Below are 17,312 nucleotides of genomic sequence, written 5' to 3'. Positions count from 1 at the left end.
CCACAGTGTTCCAAAGATTTTTTTACAACCGCCCGACCTCACAAACTCCTCTTCTGATCCACAGTCATCTGGATGATCTGTCAGTCATCTCTTACATGGATCTGATGACTCTCCTTTTTTTTGCAGATCTCATGATGTCCTGCAGAGTGCTCAGCTAGCGACACTTCCAAACCTCATCTTTACAGGTAAAAAGTGTCCTCTCGATTCACATTCCTGGCATTACTCTTACAGCTTGTGATATCTGGCCCTCTGCCTCGTGATCGCTTCACTTAGATGAGCAGTTTTGAGGCTACTGACTGATCTAAGAAGTAATATAACAAGCTGCATACCCAGGTCTGAATGATGCTGCCAGTTTGCAGCTGTAGTGGGGAGTCCTGTTGTCATCCCACTGACTGTGTGCAGGGCTACACTATAGCTCCCATGAAAGCAATGAGCTTGCAATAAGGTTGTAAGTTCCTGCTCCAATCAAAGTGCTTGTCGGAGGGTGGTATCTAAAGCCTGCTCGCCCTACTTCTCTGCAACGTAGGAATTAGGGGAGAAAGTAAGCAGGTTTTGAAGTTTTCTCTCAAGATCTATATTTTCATTGTCTCCACACCTCAATTTGTCATTTTTGTCCACACAAAATGTGCCATTGTCTTCATGTATAAATGATTCAGGAAGTTCAGTGTAGAACTTGGAGCGATTTCGACGAGCGATACGTTCAATATTGATAAATAGATGGACGACCCAATGCTCTGTAGCCGCGGTGGCTGGGACTTATTTGTAACATAGGTAACCTTGTTAAACATTAGCTGACACTTTTTTATCCAAAGTGTCTTACAATAACTGCATTCAACCATGAGGGTACAAACCCAGAACAACAAGAATCAAGGAAGTACAATTTTCTTAAAGAAAGCCAAACTACAAAGTGCTATAAGTAAGTGTCATTTAAGTGCTACAAAAATGTTTAAACTTTATATTTATTTTTTGATTCAAGGTATAGTCAGAAGAGATGTGTTTTTAGTTTGCGGCAGAAGATGTGTAGACTTTCTGCTGTCCTGATGTCAATGTGGAGCTCATTCCACCATTTAGGAGCCAGGACAGCAAACAGTTGTGATTTTGGCAGATGCAGAGCGGAGTGAACGGGCTGGGGTGTAAGGTTTGACCATGTCCTGGATGTAGACTGGACCCGATCCGTTCGCAGCACGGTACGCAAGTACTAATGTTTTGAAACGGATGCGGGCAGCCACTGGTAACCAGTGAAAGGAGCGGAGGAGCGGAGTAGTGTGAGTGAATTTAGGTTAAAGACCAGTCGAGCTGCTGCATTTTGGATGAACTGCAGAGGTCGGATGGCGCCAGCAGGTAGACCTGCCAGGAGGGAGTTACAATAGTCTAGGCGTGAGATGACCAGAGCCTGGACCCGAAACTTGCGCTGCCTTCTGAGTGAAAAGGGGACGTATTCTCCTGATGTTGTGCAGCACGAATCTACATGAGCTTGTTGTTGCAGTAATGTTGGCAGTTAGGGAGAGTTGACTGTCGGGTGTCACACCCAGGTTCCTAGCAGTCTGAGTGGGGGTTAACACAGAAATGTCAAAGGTAAAGGTCGCGGGCGGGAGACAACAGCACGTTCATCACAACAGTTGCTTTCATAATAAAGACAACAAATTTTTTATTATTTATAACAGCTCTTAGTGCTGCAGCGGAGGTGCAGCTTCATGGTTCTGTGGACTCAGTCCAGCGCCAGGTTTTTAGTAACCACAACTAAATTACTGCAGGTCAATTTTGAGGTTTCCAAAGTAAAATTGGAAACAGCATTACAACAGCATAAACAGGAAGGTTTAGACCTGGCTCTAGTGGCACTAATTTTTTTGGCACCTCAGACTTGAGCAACAATGTTTGCAGACTAGTTCATGTGGAGCATATCACTGCCACATTACCCTTCAGCACTGCAATGGCTGCACCAGCAGCCGCACTGCACTGAACCTCAGCAACATGTTCCTGGGGGTTGGTGCTGGAGTCATCTGGCTGCCCATAGAAAGAAGCTGCAGCAAACAGCCTTAAATCATTTTGATTACTAATTGGACTGCACCATGTTCCTCGTAACCATGGGGAGGGACTTTGTTTCGTTATTTACATTTTTGGTTGTTCATTTTGTATACTATTTTGATATTGTTTAATTGCACTTAGTTAATAATAGATGAAATTATACTGCCATGTTTGTGGTTGCTGTAGTTTGTTTAGATGTTAGTATTTCTTTGTCTACCCCCTTTGTGTTTGTGTGGCCTGATCAACAACTATATATGTTTCCACTGTGTCTCAGTTCGAAGGTCAGTTTGTGCTGTAAACTTGTCTTCAGTTGGTTCCTGAGTTTAGTTTTGTTTGAGATAAACCATAGTGACGCATTACGAACACCAGACCTTATCATTTAAGTTCAGCCGACGTGGTAGATGAAATTGGCTGCGTAGACCAGGTCCTCAGAAGGATGCTACCACATGAGACCATCTTGCAACGAAGCATAACTCTTGCTCTGGGCTATCCAACATGTTGCACACAAATTAAATCATTGAATTTAATGAGTAGCACATTTCACTGCACTTTCTCAGCTCGTCCAAACTCCCTGCTGCCATTTAATTAGGGTTAAGTTCAATTTACTGTAGTGGAAAATTGTCCTGCATTAAATTAATTGCTGCATAAAAGCCAAACCGCTTAATAAAAACCTATCCCTCCTGGTGGTGTGTGTCTCATTGATGCTTGCCCTCAACTCCTCCTGATTTAGTTAATGTCCTCACCACATGCAGGTCTTGTTGTGGTGAGAGACCTGTTGTGACTCACCTGCTCTGTGTCTAATGCTCCAGATGATTTGTGAACTCTCATATACCTTATTGTAACTTCTAAAACGCTATGTCAACATGAACACATCCCCTCTTCTTGATGAAGAGTGATACTCTTCCTTGGACCATTTGTCTCATCTGTTTTCTCTCCTGCTCGTATTTTTTCCAACTGTTCTCCCATCTTATTTGTGCATTCCTTTATCTCTCCTCCTCTCTTCAGAGCTCACTCTCCCCATCTATATCTTTGTCTCCTAATCCTCCCTCTGTCCCGCTCTCCTCTCTTGTGTCTTTCTCCCAAATCAAAATGATTCCAATTGGCAATAGAAGATTAAAGTGGAGTCGGTTATCGGCCTCCTGACCTGCAAGTTCCTGCTCAATCAGACAGATCACCGTGATGACCACAACATACAAATATTTATAAAATAGTTGTATACAGGACCAGTGTGGCAGCCCTCCTGTGTCTCGCCCTTTCATTTCCTGTCATTGCCCTATCACGGAATTTCTAAGAAAAGTGATAAAGAAGGAAAAAAATATGTTATTTTTTTTGTCATCTCAAGCTATTAAGGGTACAGAGTTCTCCTGTCCACAAAGATCAGCCTTTTGAAGATGTTCTCAATTCATCTACTTCAATGAATGAGGAGTACAGTTAAAACCTCCAGCAATGGCCGTGCCACCAAATATCATATACTAAGAAGCAGGGCCGGGTCTAGGCAGGGGCAAGAGGGGGCCTGGCCCCCTCAAATAAATGTTGTGCCCCCTCAAACTAAATCCCAATTTATAATAATAATAATATAATAAAGCACAATGCCCCCTCAAGATTTGTGACTGCCCCCTCATACATCCCTGTCTAGACCCGGCCCTGCTAAGAAGACCTCTGGGGTACTGTCCAATGTTGTGGCAGATGGTGAATCATTAGTTTGTGTTAATAATACCAAGCTTTGTCTTTGATTTCTTCTTTGAGGATTTTTATCATCAGGCACTTTTCCCTCCAGCACTTTATCTCTGACTGGGTGGGGGGGGGGTGAGAGGCGGGGTACACCCTTGACTCATCAGCGAATCACAGGGCCAACATACAAAGACATACAACCATTCAAACCTACAGGCAATTTAGAGCAAAGCCCAACTCAAACTTTGAAATTCCAAAGGGCCTGGGCTAGCCGGAATTTGGACCAGGAACTTTCTTACTCTAAGGCGACAGTGCTACTCACTACAAAAGGATGGAAATGTTTAGTTTTCTCCTGACAGCTACAAAATGAGCATGTCACACAGAGGGCTGTTCATTTAAATGCAAGTACAGGCCTACTGTTCTTGACAGCCATTTCAAAGCATTTAGCATTGTGACCTATTACAACAAAGGTGCAGCTGTCATATTTTGTTCTTTTCCTGCCTCACAACAGTATGATGGTGCTGTCTGGAGTTACAGAGTCATTCAATGCCCCAAAAGCGAAGCTCAGTGACAGAAAGGAAACTAAAAAGAAACTAGTTTCTTCTTCAACTTGAATTTTGTGGAAAAGCAGTTTCAATACCTGATGACAGAAGGAGCAAAATGGTCTTGGATTCAAGCAGCACATGCTGATTGGACTGCATGTGTAATTTCACCACGAGTGGTGAAGTAAACAACTTGTCATCATAATCAGCCACATTTCCATCTCCTGAGACTAGCTTGTTTTTCTGTTGGCGATGATTGGATGAAGCTAAGCCCTTTAATAACTTAGAATGACTGGCAGATCTGAATGAATGAAAAAACAACTAATAAAAATTCAGAAAAAGCAAATTGCTCATAAGACAGCAGTTCCCTGTACTTTAGCTCTTCATTATTTGTAAATGGCTAATATTCATGGCGAGTGTATTTTCAGACGGCAATATAGCTGTAACATTTTCCATGATCAACAACTTACTTGTTTTTTTGTTGCCATTTTTTTATGTTTGGGGTTGTGGCTGCAACTACAGGGTTGCAATAGTGCTTTACAGTTACTTTAGAGGACAATTAAATCCTATGCCTAAAGTTTCTTTGAGTGGTCATCGAGACTAGAAAAGCATTATATAAATAAAGACTATTGAAGATGATATCTTCTTGGGAAAGTACCAGGGCTGGATTTTGTTCTGTCCTGTCATCGTAAGAAAAGACGTGTTCCAGAAATTTGCTTTCTAAATTCAGGACCACACTGCAGTGTGCGGTAGATATCTGCTGTCTCTTGTCTGAGGCTGATACCACAGGATCGATTTTCCTTCCATTGTGAAAAAAGGCTAGATTCTGAATATTTCAGCTGATCCCTTTTCACACATGGAAAACAAAATCACCTTGTATGCCCTGTTTCTTTTTTTGTATTTTTAAGAAAAATCACAAAACCACTTGTTAATATTTATATATATGTATATATATATATATATAAACATGTAAAGAGATGTGCATAAAGTGAGACAATTTAAATAAATGTAATCAATAGGATTATGAAAGAGAGAGTTCAGTGCACTCAGTGGGAGATAGAGGACTCTGTCTATTTGTGAATCTGTCTCACAATGCATTTATGGCAAAGAGGTTATGGTAACTAAAAGCCATTGCATCATAACTGCAACAGAGCCGGAAATGGGGTGAAATAAGGGGGGTATAACACTGCTGTGCATTCTACAAACTGGTTTCGTCACCTCTTTTGTTTTTCCTCACACCACTTTATTTCCCACAACAAACAGCTCTGACAGGTGTGACGAAGAGGACAGTCAACATGGATCGAAGCTTCACCCGAGGGTAAAGCAAGGTCCTTGACCAGGAGGAGCAGGGCTGACACAACTGAACACCATCCATGATTGACTGTTGAAATCTTTGGAGGAGATGATATTCATGGTGTGCTGCAGGGAGCGATGGGGAGATGTTGACCTGGGTAGGACAAAGCTCAGTAGCAGCATGTGAAGATTACAATTACAGGAGGAATGGGAACCAATAGGAGCTACTCTATTGGACACATATATGTTAACCTTGGCTCATCTCACCAAACCATTGTTATCTGCCTCTAAGAAAGTCAGTTTACCCTCTCGTCTTCCTCACCCAACCTTGATTCCCACAAATACTGGAATAGAGAAAGGGTGAACCTGTATTACATAACTCAAATAAGTGGGGAAATTCGATAATCATCCTCTGACTTGTCCAGGGTTTGAGAGCTTAAAGTTTTTGTTTTGTTGCAGTAATGCTTCATATCGAGGTAAAGATTGTATCATTTGCTTATCGGACTTCTCTAATATGTATGAAAAAATAACACCTGTTAAGTAAATCATTCACGTACATATTAACCACACTTGTGAACAATGATAAAAGAAATTCAGTTCCATCTCATGAAAAGTAAATAAGTAAACCAGGTAGGATGGACACAAAGATTTCTAACTTCACTCTGCATCATAGCTCTGCAAGCAACGTCCAGATCTCATCTAATAAAAAGTGACAGTATATTGTAGAACTGTTTGAGGAGGACTTACTACGCATAAACACAGGAAAAGCAAAAAAAGCCCATTCCAAGCATGCAGGTTTAGAACGGTCACTGCACTATTAAATCTAAATCACAAATACTACCTAAACCATAAAACTTGTGTCACAACCCCCAACTTGATGCATAAGCCTTTAGCAAATAAGGTTTCAACTTTCCACGTATGTATCAGTTAATAACAGTTTAAGTCCTGTGCAGTCTTTGAGATGTTGACCTGGAATTATGATTAAAGGAAACTTCAAAATTATATGAAATTCAATGGTTATCAGTTCGTGAGATGGCGGAATAATTTCTTTGGTCCAAAGTTTTGGACAGACAGATGGAGGGATGGACTGACTATGTGCACCAGACTTTTTTCCCCCTTTCATTTACTCACAATTTTAACACATTCAATTTGTCTTTTTCAAGTGAGCTTTCAGCAACCCACAAAATGATGCTACAAGAGGTACACCTGGTTCTGTGTCCCTGGCATTAACACAGAACAACCCTGCATGAAATCCATAGCCTGCAGTGTGACAAACACGAGCTGTGAGAAGAGAATTGCCAATAATGTGAAATTGCATGATGTTCTGTTCTCTGTGAATTTGAAGTGGGGAATTATGCTGGGTGAATAACACAAGATGTTTTAAGCAACATTATTCCAATAGTGGCCACTGAGGAGAAGCAGAGATGCTCTGTATATGTCTTATCTCAGCAAGTCCATACAGTTTAGCACTAGTTTTGTCGTTCATAGCATTTAAAATATATATTCTTTAGGAGGATAGGTTCTTGTTGCATGTCTTTTCATGTATGTAACACATTTCCCTCCATGCTTGGGCTGTCTCTCACGTTTATGTGGTATCAGAATTCAGAAAAATTAGTTCCCCACTGGGAAAATTCATGTGAACGCCATCTTAAGTCAGAGCAACAACAAGACAGCGTAGGTAATTGTAAAATGTCACCTGCAAATTAACACCATGCTTTTTAGCCAATACTTTGTTTATTTTATATTTCCAAATTATGTATATGTCTTTCACACCTGATAGTTATAGTTTGTTTGTTGTTATTATACAAACATTGGGAAAGAGGTGTCAAGGTGTTGTTTATCTTTTTTGATTTCCTTTTATCAAATACAGGCATACAGTACATCACATCCAATCATTTTTAACATGAAATTAGGGTTAGGTGTTGTTTAAATCCTTTAAATACATTAATACTACTCATTTGTTTCCAGCATCCATTATTTTACACCAAGCACATGAATAGACCTAAGTCAAGAATAGTGACTTCACGAGTCGGGACCTTCTGAGGAGCATGTAAATACAGATACAGTGTGTTCAAGCAGTGAATTTACCTCTTATTTATCCTTTAGCTTTTTTTTGATATATTGGTATATGGTTGATATCTTGTGTCCATCCATCCTCTCTGATGGTAGCAGGTGATAGTCCGAGCTGACATTGGGTGTGAGGTGGGATGAACGTAGAAATGGGGGCAATCTATCACAGAGCTGACACACTATTGTACACGCTAACATTCACACCCATGGGCAATTGAAGAAACCTACATGAAAGAATATGCAAACTCCACAGAGAAAGGCACTGATTGCTTGGCTGGTTCAAATCCAGAACCTTCTTGGCATGACGTGAGAGTGCCATATTTCCCGTCTATTATTGATTATGTGATGAATTGCCTTTGTCTGCTGTTTGAGATAAGACTTATTAAACTGTCTTTCACTCTGTGTGGGTTAGATGGTAAACTGTCATTACCTGTCATCTCAGTTTCAAGCCTGTTGGTGTGTATGTATACAGTGTGGGAGTGGTGTCCATTTTCAAAACATCTAGGCAATGTCAGGTCACCTGAGATCAAAACATGGTCATTGTTTCGTTTAACTTTGTGTTTTGGAGTAAGTGGGCAGAAATAACCTTTTTTCATTGTAGACTGTAGTAATTTCACTCATTTATTGGGGATAATTTTGTGCTTGATTGTTCTGGTAATCAGCAGCTTGTCTGCCCCACACAAAGCCATTCGCTCAGCAAACAAAGCAAACACAAAAACCTGCATCATGCTTGAATGACGTGTTTTTAAAGGTTGACAGCAGGCAACAGAGGATTAAAGCGGTCAAGAACTGATTTATCATGTTCAATGAAGATGCATTCAAGTTCAACCCTGATCTTTAAATATAATGTGATGTAGTGGAGTTCATGTTTTACCTGAGCTGAATGTTAATGTGCCCCTAAAGCACAGCAGTAAACACAAGGTATAGCTGGTGCTGATGCCAATGGGGAGGTTTTATAGGTATTTGGTGATAAACCAAAATTATTCGATAATCTATCAGAAGTGCTCATCAGGGCCTCACAACAATCCATCCAATAGTCAATGAGACACAGATCAAAACATAAATGTCAATCTCACGGTGCCAGAGAAAATGCAGGGAAATTACTAAATAATAGGGGCTCAACCTCTGGGACCCTAAATGTAATAACTAACCAAAATATTAGTATCACATTTATCAATAATATCAAACCCAGGGGCGTTTCTAGGATTGAAAGAAAGGGGGGGCTTAGCCCCTAAGGAAGCAGAATGTTTGCGCGCATAGCGCGCCAATTTTTTGGGCTCATTTGGGGCTGTGGATATCAATTGTATCAGACAGTTCATAGATTGGTTCAATCAGAAAGAGTGTGATTTTTCTCTGTATCTTTGCTTGCATTCATTCAGTATAAGATAACAGAAGAGACAGAATTTCAGGGTCATTGTGAACTTTTTTCAAATAGAGAGAAATAATTTTCCTGCTTATAAAGGAAAGACGGATATACTAGTTTTGACTAGGGCGGAGCTGTCACCTCTGCTAAAGAATCTTCTTATATCCATCTGGTCAATGAATTGGATGATATACCGGTACAATAGCATTATGAGGGACACTATAACATTTAGTTTTCACTAGCATTAACTGATTATAAACAAGAACATTCTATAGGCACTGATATTATTGTTTTAAAATACTAGAGATAGATATTAATGCAAAGAATAGAGAGCTGTCGATAGTTATTTCTTACATTTCAAATCTGCTCGTTCACACTCTTGCTCACTGTAGACATTTTCTAACAAAATAACAAACTAACTTAACTTGTTAAGTATGATGAGAGGCTATTGGATTGTAATTTGAAGGGGTAGAAAACATACAAACCAGAAACGCACTCACATATGTAGCATGTTAGAGTTATAAATATCTTGTCCATGCGTAAAACAATAGTTAAATTAAAAAAATAAAAATTAAAAAAAAAAATTAAAAAAAATCCCAATAATTATTTGGGGGGGCTGAAGAACATTTTAGGGGGGCTTCAGGCCTAACGACGCCCCTGATCAAACCTCTCAGCCTCAAAGCAGTGAAACCCGAGGCTGAATAATAACGTATTCAAGTTCATTGAATATTTCACTCCGCAGAGTTTCATTGCAGTCAAGGGTCTGCATGGTGGCAGGCCTGGAAGTGGAGCCGCCTTAATGAGCTCATTTCTCCTCTCACGCCGTTTCCCTTTGTAAACACAGGCATGAAAAATGGAACCAGAAACATATGGCTCTGAAAAAGTATAGAAATATTTGTATTGTAAACAATAAGAGAGTAGTCTCCTGAGGAAAATATCATGGACTGCCCAGGCTCCTGTTGCTGCGGTGCAGTCCAGCTTATGCACACATAAACAGTCAAGCATTATGGATTTTTTTCTCTCAATAGTCAAGTTTGGAGTTAAATATTACCGGGTGCTGGAGAGTGTTGGAATGACACAGGGTGCAGACCATGAGACCACAAGAGGGGGCAGTGAGATGGAGTCAGGGACATTCAGTCTCTGTGGCTCTTAATCACATTACACACCAGAAAATCAAATAGATTTTAAGGCATTAAATATATTAATCTATAAAAGATAAATGAAAGATACACATGATCCCAATCTTGCTATCATAATGAGTAAATTACTGCTATTTTTATTATTATTACTATATTACTGTATTATCAATTAAGCTATATATACATCACTATTATCATTTATTTTTGTCTGGCTTCTTTAATTCATTATCCTGTTTCTGTGCTGTTTCCTGGAAGGAATGATATGGGCTTGGAAAAACGAGATAACGGTTATTCAGACGTGATGCTCCTGTTGTGTTCTCCATGCGCTCAGGCTGAGATGGGATGAATAACGTACCTGGGCTCATCCATAGTCATAATTACATAGAGGCTGTCTATTGGACGGGTGCGCAGCGGCTCGCTCCATAAACTGTGGAGCAGCGGCTCATTGTGAGGAGAGGAGCAGGAGAAGAGCGCAGAGCCGCAGAGGGAGAGGAGAAGGAGAAGGAGCACAGCTCGCTCAGACTGCATGTGGGACCGCTTCAGGCAACACTGACTGGTTCTTGCTCTTGAGCTGCGTTGTGCGTAAAAGGCGCGTTTTCCTTTTTACGCACGGACATAGAGTGTAAGCGCTCAAGGCTGGAATTTAAAGATCCACTAAAAACTTAATTACTGAACTGGTCATTTCCACAGTGACGCTTTCAGGGACACCTATACAGTAACGTGAGTGGTAGACTGAGCATGCAGCGCTGACGCTTTCTGAAACTTCCAGTCGTTGTTTTCACGTTTGGCACGGGATCTTGAACTTTGCTGTGTTATGATATAGATTGATATTCTGTGGTTTAACGTGAGTTCCTGTCTTAAACCGCAAAATGGATCCTTTATTTAATTCAACCGATGTGCCAAATTGGACCACCAGCCCCAATGACACTAATAACGGGACTGTTTACCACAACCAGTTCGTTCAGCCAGTCTGGAGGATCGTGCTCTGGGCCATTGCGTACAGTTGTATAGTCATTGTGTCCGTTGTAGGTAATGTGACAGTGATCTGGATTATCATGGCGCATAAACGCATGAGGACCGTCACCAACTATTTTCTGCTGAACCTGGCGTTCGCCGAAGCCTCCATGTCCGCCTTCAACACGGTCATCAACTTCACCTACGCCGTGCACAACGAGTGGTACTTCGGACTGGTCTACTGCCGCTTCCACAACTTCTTCCCCATCGCGGCTGTGTTTGCCAGCATCTACTCAATGACTGCCATCGCTCTGGACAGGTAGGCTACGTGTATATGAGGTACAAGGGCGAGAAATGGCAAAATCCCAGGAGTGAATAACATGCTTTAAACCTGTGGATCATCCATACTGATCCACATTTAAACAACAGGCTATGTGAAGGAAATTAAGAATTCTTTGAAAGTGCACATTAAAACCAGTATGGAGAGTGATATATTTTGCCATTGTTCTCCTAATTCAGCAATGACAACATACAGAAATGGTATTAACATGTAACAGTGATGTCAAATTAAAAGTCATATTAAGTGTGATAGGGTCGCATTGCAGAAAACTCACGGTCCACTGGTTTTATAGTAATATTCTAGAAAACAATACTGCTGATAACCAAAAGAATCATTATTAACATCTTGTGATAGAGCACATGCTGACTTGCTTTGGTTGAAGATTACTGTATTGAGGCTGAGTGCTCTTATAATAAAAAAAATTGAAAAAATAATAAGAAACTTCTTTTTCATTTACTTCCTTATAACAGTAAATGGTTAAAAAAATGCAGCTATATGGCTGAAGTAATGTGATGCTGTCTTTTCTCCGTGCTCGGCAGAGTGGTTCGTCTTATTTCCATATGTTGAATGAAGCCCAGTGAGTGGAACAACCTCCAATCAACTCAGTCATATAGAGCTTATAGTCACCTGCTTGATCAAGTCCTAAACAAGGCTACAGAATGATTGGTTTTATGTCATGCTGTTCTTCACATGTAGTAACTCTGCTTTGAAAATATGGGGTATATGGGGGATGTATATTTTAAAACCTAAAGCCTCTCGTGCATTAAATTAATACATAAAATCATGTGCGTGTTGGAGCCCTATTCATTAATTGAAAGGCTCCTTATGACAATGAGGCAGGATTGGAAATTGTATGCGTAACAAAGCCTTGTGCTGTAGCTGTGTGTGTATGTTTGTGTGTTCTAGTTTGTGGGTATGTGATGTGTTGTGCGTGTGTCGTAGTATTAAATACAATTGTTGAACATCTGTTATAGCTGGATCGCCATCCACAGTGGGGCTCTGAATAATGTTTGTGTGTTTCAGCATGTCTGTACATGTGTGTGCATGTGTGGCCTGGTGGCTGGTTGTGTTTGCTTCCATGCATATTTACACACTATGTATGTGTATGTTTAATTTCCGTGTGTCCATATGAATGTATGTACATCTTTGTCATCTCTTTTCACATCATGCGTTGTTTGTTTGTGTGTGTGTGTGTGTGTGTGTGTGTGTGTGTGTGTGTGTGTGTGTGTGTGTGTGTGTGTATGTGAGTGCATGTGTAAGTGTGTGCGTGTGTTTCAGCCACTTCCTTCCGTCCCTGCAAACAAAGCTGTATCCGTCCTATCGCATCTTCTTCTGTGGCTCTTTCTTCTACCTCCAGAGCTCAGCTGATAGATGTGTGTAATTCCACTGCACTTCCTCCTTTTATCAACAGAGCAGTGAACTTGACATTTCCCAGCATTAGGTTAAACCCTCAGAGCTATAGTGGAAGTTAGCAATACATTGAAATGGCAACAGGCCATACATGCAAGATGTATGTTTATAAATGGCAGTGGCATGGCCACCCTGTACCTTGCACATGTTTAAATTAAAAACATGAATATATGAACCCGTGTAATATTTGAATAGCTTAGTATTGAATGCACAATAACAGGGTCGCTATGTTTATGCATGGCACTAGGCCCAGTTTAATATAAAACACATTTTTTTACAATATATAGGGGGTCCCTGCTCCATCTCTCCACCAGTTTGGGGGGTCCTTGGCCTGGAAACGTTGAAAACCCCTGATTTAGCCCAATAACCTCTTCAGGATATGTAGAAATCTGCTGGTTCTCCCTTTGACCACTGTCCACGCTAAACACTGATGAGATCAAACCTTTTTTGTCTGTTTGGGGAAATTATTGTCGACAATGATGACTGGTAGAATAAACATTTTTTGCCTACTGTGACTAATCACTTGCAGCTGTTTAAGCAACTATTAATATTTCACTTTTTCATTTCCATTGACTGGTAACTGTGAGAGCTTAAGAGTTCCCAGTAGTTGATCATCAAATCATATTTGGTAAATAAAGCAAAGCCGCAGGATCCCTCAAGAGCGGATGGAGCTATGTGCTGCGGCTGATTATTTTTTTTCTATCTCCGTTTTTGCGGTGATCATTCCTGTGGTGCTCTTGCGCTGCACAAACCCACAAACCATAGATCATCTTTCCGGTCCAGCACAGATGCCAGTTTGCTGGGCCTGATGCTGATTGAATTGAGGTAATAGAGAACATTTTATTGTTCTGAAATATGCACCACAGTACCCCATAAACCAGACCAATCAATAAGCTCATATACGCTTCTGACATCTAGGCTCCTGGTATGATGACTGATAACGGAGCGCTGCTTAGGCATTTCCCTTTAACAACCGAGATGGCCTCTGCTGATGTGGCGTGGTCTGTTGGATCTGCGAGCTGCACCTGCGACAAGTTTTCTCTAAAAGAGGAAAAAACAAATGCCCTCACGTCACCTGTTAATGAGTTACATCGCACATTTTGTTGCTCTGATTGGTTGTAACTCTGTCCAACTGCAGCCGGAGGCATTCTTGTTGGTAACGTTTATTAAAGCCCCCAGGAAATTGAAAATGAACTGAGCTATTCCAGACCCATTCACAAATGCCTGTAGGTGTGAATTGCCTTATTAACACCTCCACTAAATCCACACTATCTGGCTCCTTTAGACAAATTGTTTTGTATTGTTACTTTTCGGTATGCTGTTGAAAATGGGTTTTCTTAGAGTGGCACCCCTTTTCTCAAAATCCCTGATGGTTGGAGCAATAAAAGCTAGATGTTTCTTTATGGTTTGCATATTTAGGTTGATCAGTATTAGATTGAGTCACTCACCTCATTCATCAGCTGTGCATTTTAAATTCAACCTTGGTTATAACATACACACAACAGAGTTTCAAGAAGTGGATGGATTTACCATCTATCCATTAAATTAGCACTCGTCCCTTGAGGGTCAAAGGAGGCGCTGGAGCCAATCCCAGCTGACACTAGGCGAGAGGCGGGTCCACTCTGGACAGGTTGCCTGCTTATCACACAACGTACAGAGAGAAACAACCACTCACACTCACATTCACACCGAAGGTCAATTTAGTCTCCAATCAATTCTACATGTCTCTGGACTTTGGGAGGAAGCCAGAGTGTTCAGACAAATCCACAGCTCCAAACCATGATCTCTACTGCACAGAGTCTGGCTCCAAATGTGCAAGACGTCAGCATTGGAATCCAGGATATTTTTGGTTTCATTACTGGATAGTGAGAGACGGGGGAGAAGCATGGTTGTAGACTCTTACAGTTTGTCCGGAAAGACAGTGGGGGGAATTCTTGCCCAGACAACAATGATGCAAAGATGTCAGCAAGGTAAAAGTTGACACACTGTGTCTGTGGGAACGTGGCTGTTTACTGGGTGGAAGAAAATCTGGTTCTTTCTAATATTTACCTGGATTTTCACTGTTCCTTCAATTGCTATATCTTCGTAAGGCAGATTCATAAAGCCCTGGGCTACTGCTCAAGTTGAAACATATTCAAGTTGCAGGGATGTGTCTTTGCATCAATTTGCACAACTTCTAATTCATTTGTGTGGATTGTCCACTGGTTTTGCATGCTCTCACTGTCGCTACATTTCACTCTGTTCTTTCTGTGATATGTGATCATAGGAACCTGCCGTGGCTATGTGATGTGCCCACCTACCCAACTTTTCTTTAAAATAAGGAATGTTTGACTTTCATTTATGTCTTCATAAATGTCATATTTACTATAAACTGTCAGAATGTGTATTTGTCAGAAATGACGATCCTGTCTCCATAGCCTATATGCAATGATGGAAAAAAGTATTAAAGGAGCCTAAAATGACTCTCATTCCATCATCACTCTATTATTGTTAGCATTCCAGCCGACTATGTTTACTGTTTGTAGGCTACTTCCGTTCTTCATGGAATCTAAATAGACTCTGCCAGGCTGCCAGCTTGTGCAACCACAATGCAGGCTGCTTACCAACAGGGCCACCAGTCGCATTGTGTCTGTACACGACTGGATTCAATTTATAAAGTGCATGCACACATGTCTGCTCATTTCAGTCAATATAGATCACATGCATAACTATAACAAAGGTATGCATTTTCTATTTGATTTGTCATGTATGTGTGTGTGTGTGTGTGTGTGTTTGTGTGTGTGTGTGTGTTTGTGTGCCATTCAAGTAGGTCATTATTGGCCTAGTTGACTTTCTAGTGACTTAACACTTTTTTTTAGGGAACTTTATGAAGATCTCATGATTCACATGAGTAACCCCCCTTTGTTATAAACCATTTATGTGTTGTACACATCTAAAGCGTTCATTGTCACTGTATATTTATCTACAATGTGTGAGCAGGAGACTGACCAGCTGAGGATATTTCTCTGCCTTCCAACAGATGCATTTAGGGACAGGCTCCATGTCTAGATTATTGGATATTGATTAGTATCAATGTGCACAGTGCAGTGTGGAGGACCAGACTGAAATCCATTGTTCCATTTGGTTAATTTCTGCGCCATTTAGTTGCGGCCTTCTGTGTGCCACTGATAGCTGCTCGAATTTTCATTTGAAACACTGATGAGCATTCTCTCTTAACCTCAGACTTCAGCAATGCATGAATTCATCAGGTCATAGTTTGGCTCTGAGGAGAAATTGCAGATGCTGAATATTCAGATCTGGGATGCATTTTCAAAGTGCCCATTAAATGCAATTGATGAATGACATATGTAAATTGGCATTTGTATATGTCGTACATAAAATTAGCCTAATGTAATCTAATTTAGAAACAGCGACGTTTGGATCCATTCAAAGTTTCTTGATGAATAAGAAACACTGCTGCTCAGTTCATCCAGAAGCTTGAATAGTGTGAAAATGTTGCAACATTTCTATATAAGGCACAATATTGTGAAAACGAAGACCAAATAAGAGAGTAAAAATCTTCCGTAATAATAACAATAATAATAATAAATCAGTGAAGGATCAGATTGTCATGAAGAGCAGAGGCTGTTTTGAGAGCAAAGGGAGACACGTATAAAAAACGCGTGTCTAAGCTACCCAACTATCCAACTATCCATTATTTATTCCACACATCCTCTCCAGAGCCATGCACCCGCTGAGCTGCTATCGGGCGAGAGGCGGAGGTCACCAGCGAATCACAGGGTCAACATACACAGACAAATAAATATCACATTCACAGCTCTGGTCAATTTAGAGTCTCCAATCAACCTTACTCAATCTGCATGTGTTTCGACTGTGGGAGGAGTACCCAGATAGAACCCACACTGTCTGGAAGATAACATGCAAACTTCACAGAGGAGTTGGACTTCTATTTTATTTAGTTTTAAGACCCAGCATCTTTGTGGAAGACCTTTTGTCATTCAAGTCCCATCTCTCTAAACTGGTTAACATCCTCAGGTGGATCTGTGGTCGCTGCTACTGTCGAATAATGATAGAACCATTTACCTTCTTGCACCAGCATCAATATCTTAAAAAAGGGAGAGGAATGTTGTAATTAGTACCTGCTCAAGTCAAATAGGCCTGCTAGTTGTTAATTTGTAAATTTTTTCAACTGATTGTGTAACAGATACATCTATAAACAGATTCTGCAGAATCATATAATATATATATATATATATATATGTATCTGAAATATTGCGTGTGGCCCTGACGCCTTTTCCGTTTGTAGTTTGACTCATCACATTTGCGGGCTTTGGTTATTGGCAGGTTAAACGTCTCCATGTGGAAAAATTGACCAAAACGTATTGGCTTTTTTATTTATCTATATTCATATGCAGTTAGCTGGGAATAGAGAGCAGTCAAACTGTCGCCTGGACCTGATACGCCTCGATAGAAAATCAATGTTTGTGCTTTATGTGTAGAAACGT

General features: G+C 40.6%; 1 protein-coding gene across 1 annotated transcript in view; it reads left to right on the top strand.

Moving 5' to 3' along the window:
• Window positions 1–10,972: 10,972 nt before the first annotated feature.
• Window positions 10,973–17,312, top strand: part of tacr1a (tachykinin receptor 1a) — a 40,056-nt gene continuing 33,716 nt past the window's right edge. Inside the window, exon 1 of the mRNA XM_061071342.1 lies at window positions 10,973–11,376. Coding sequence (XP_060927325.1) covers window positions 10,973–11,376 — 404 coding nt within the window. The remainder of the gene's footprint in view (window positions 11,377–17,312) is intronic.

Source organism: Limanda limanda, chromosome 5 (assembly GCF_963576545.1).
Source record: "Limanda limanda chromosome 5, fLimLim1.1, whole genome shotgun sequence".
Classification (NCBI taxonomy): Eukaryota; Metazoa; Chordata; class Actinopteri; order Pleuronectiformes; family Pleuronectidae; genus Limanda; species Limanda limanda.
This window is presented reverse-complemented; position numbering and strand designations above follow the sequence as displayed.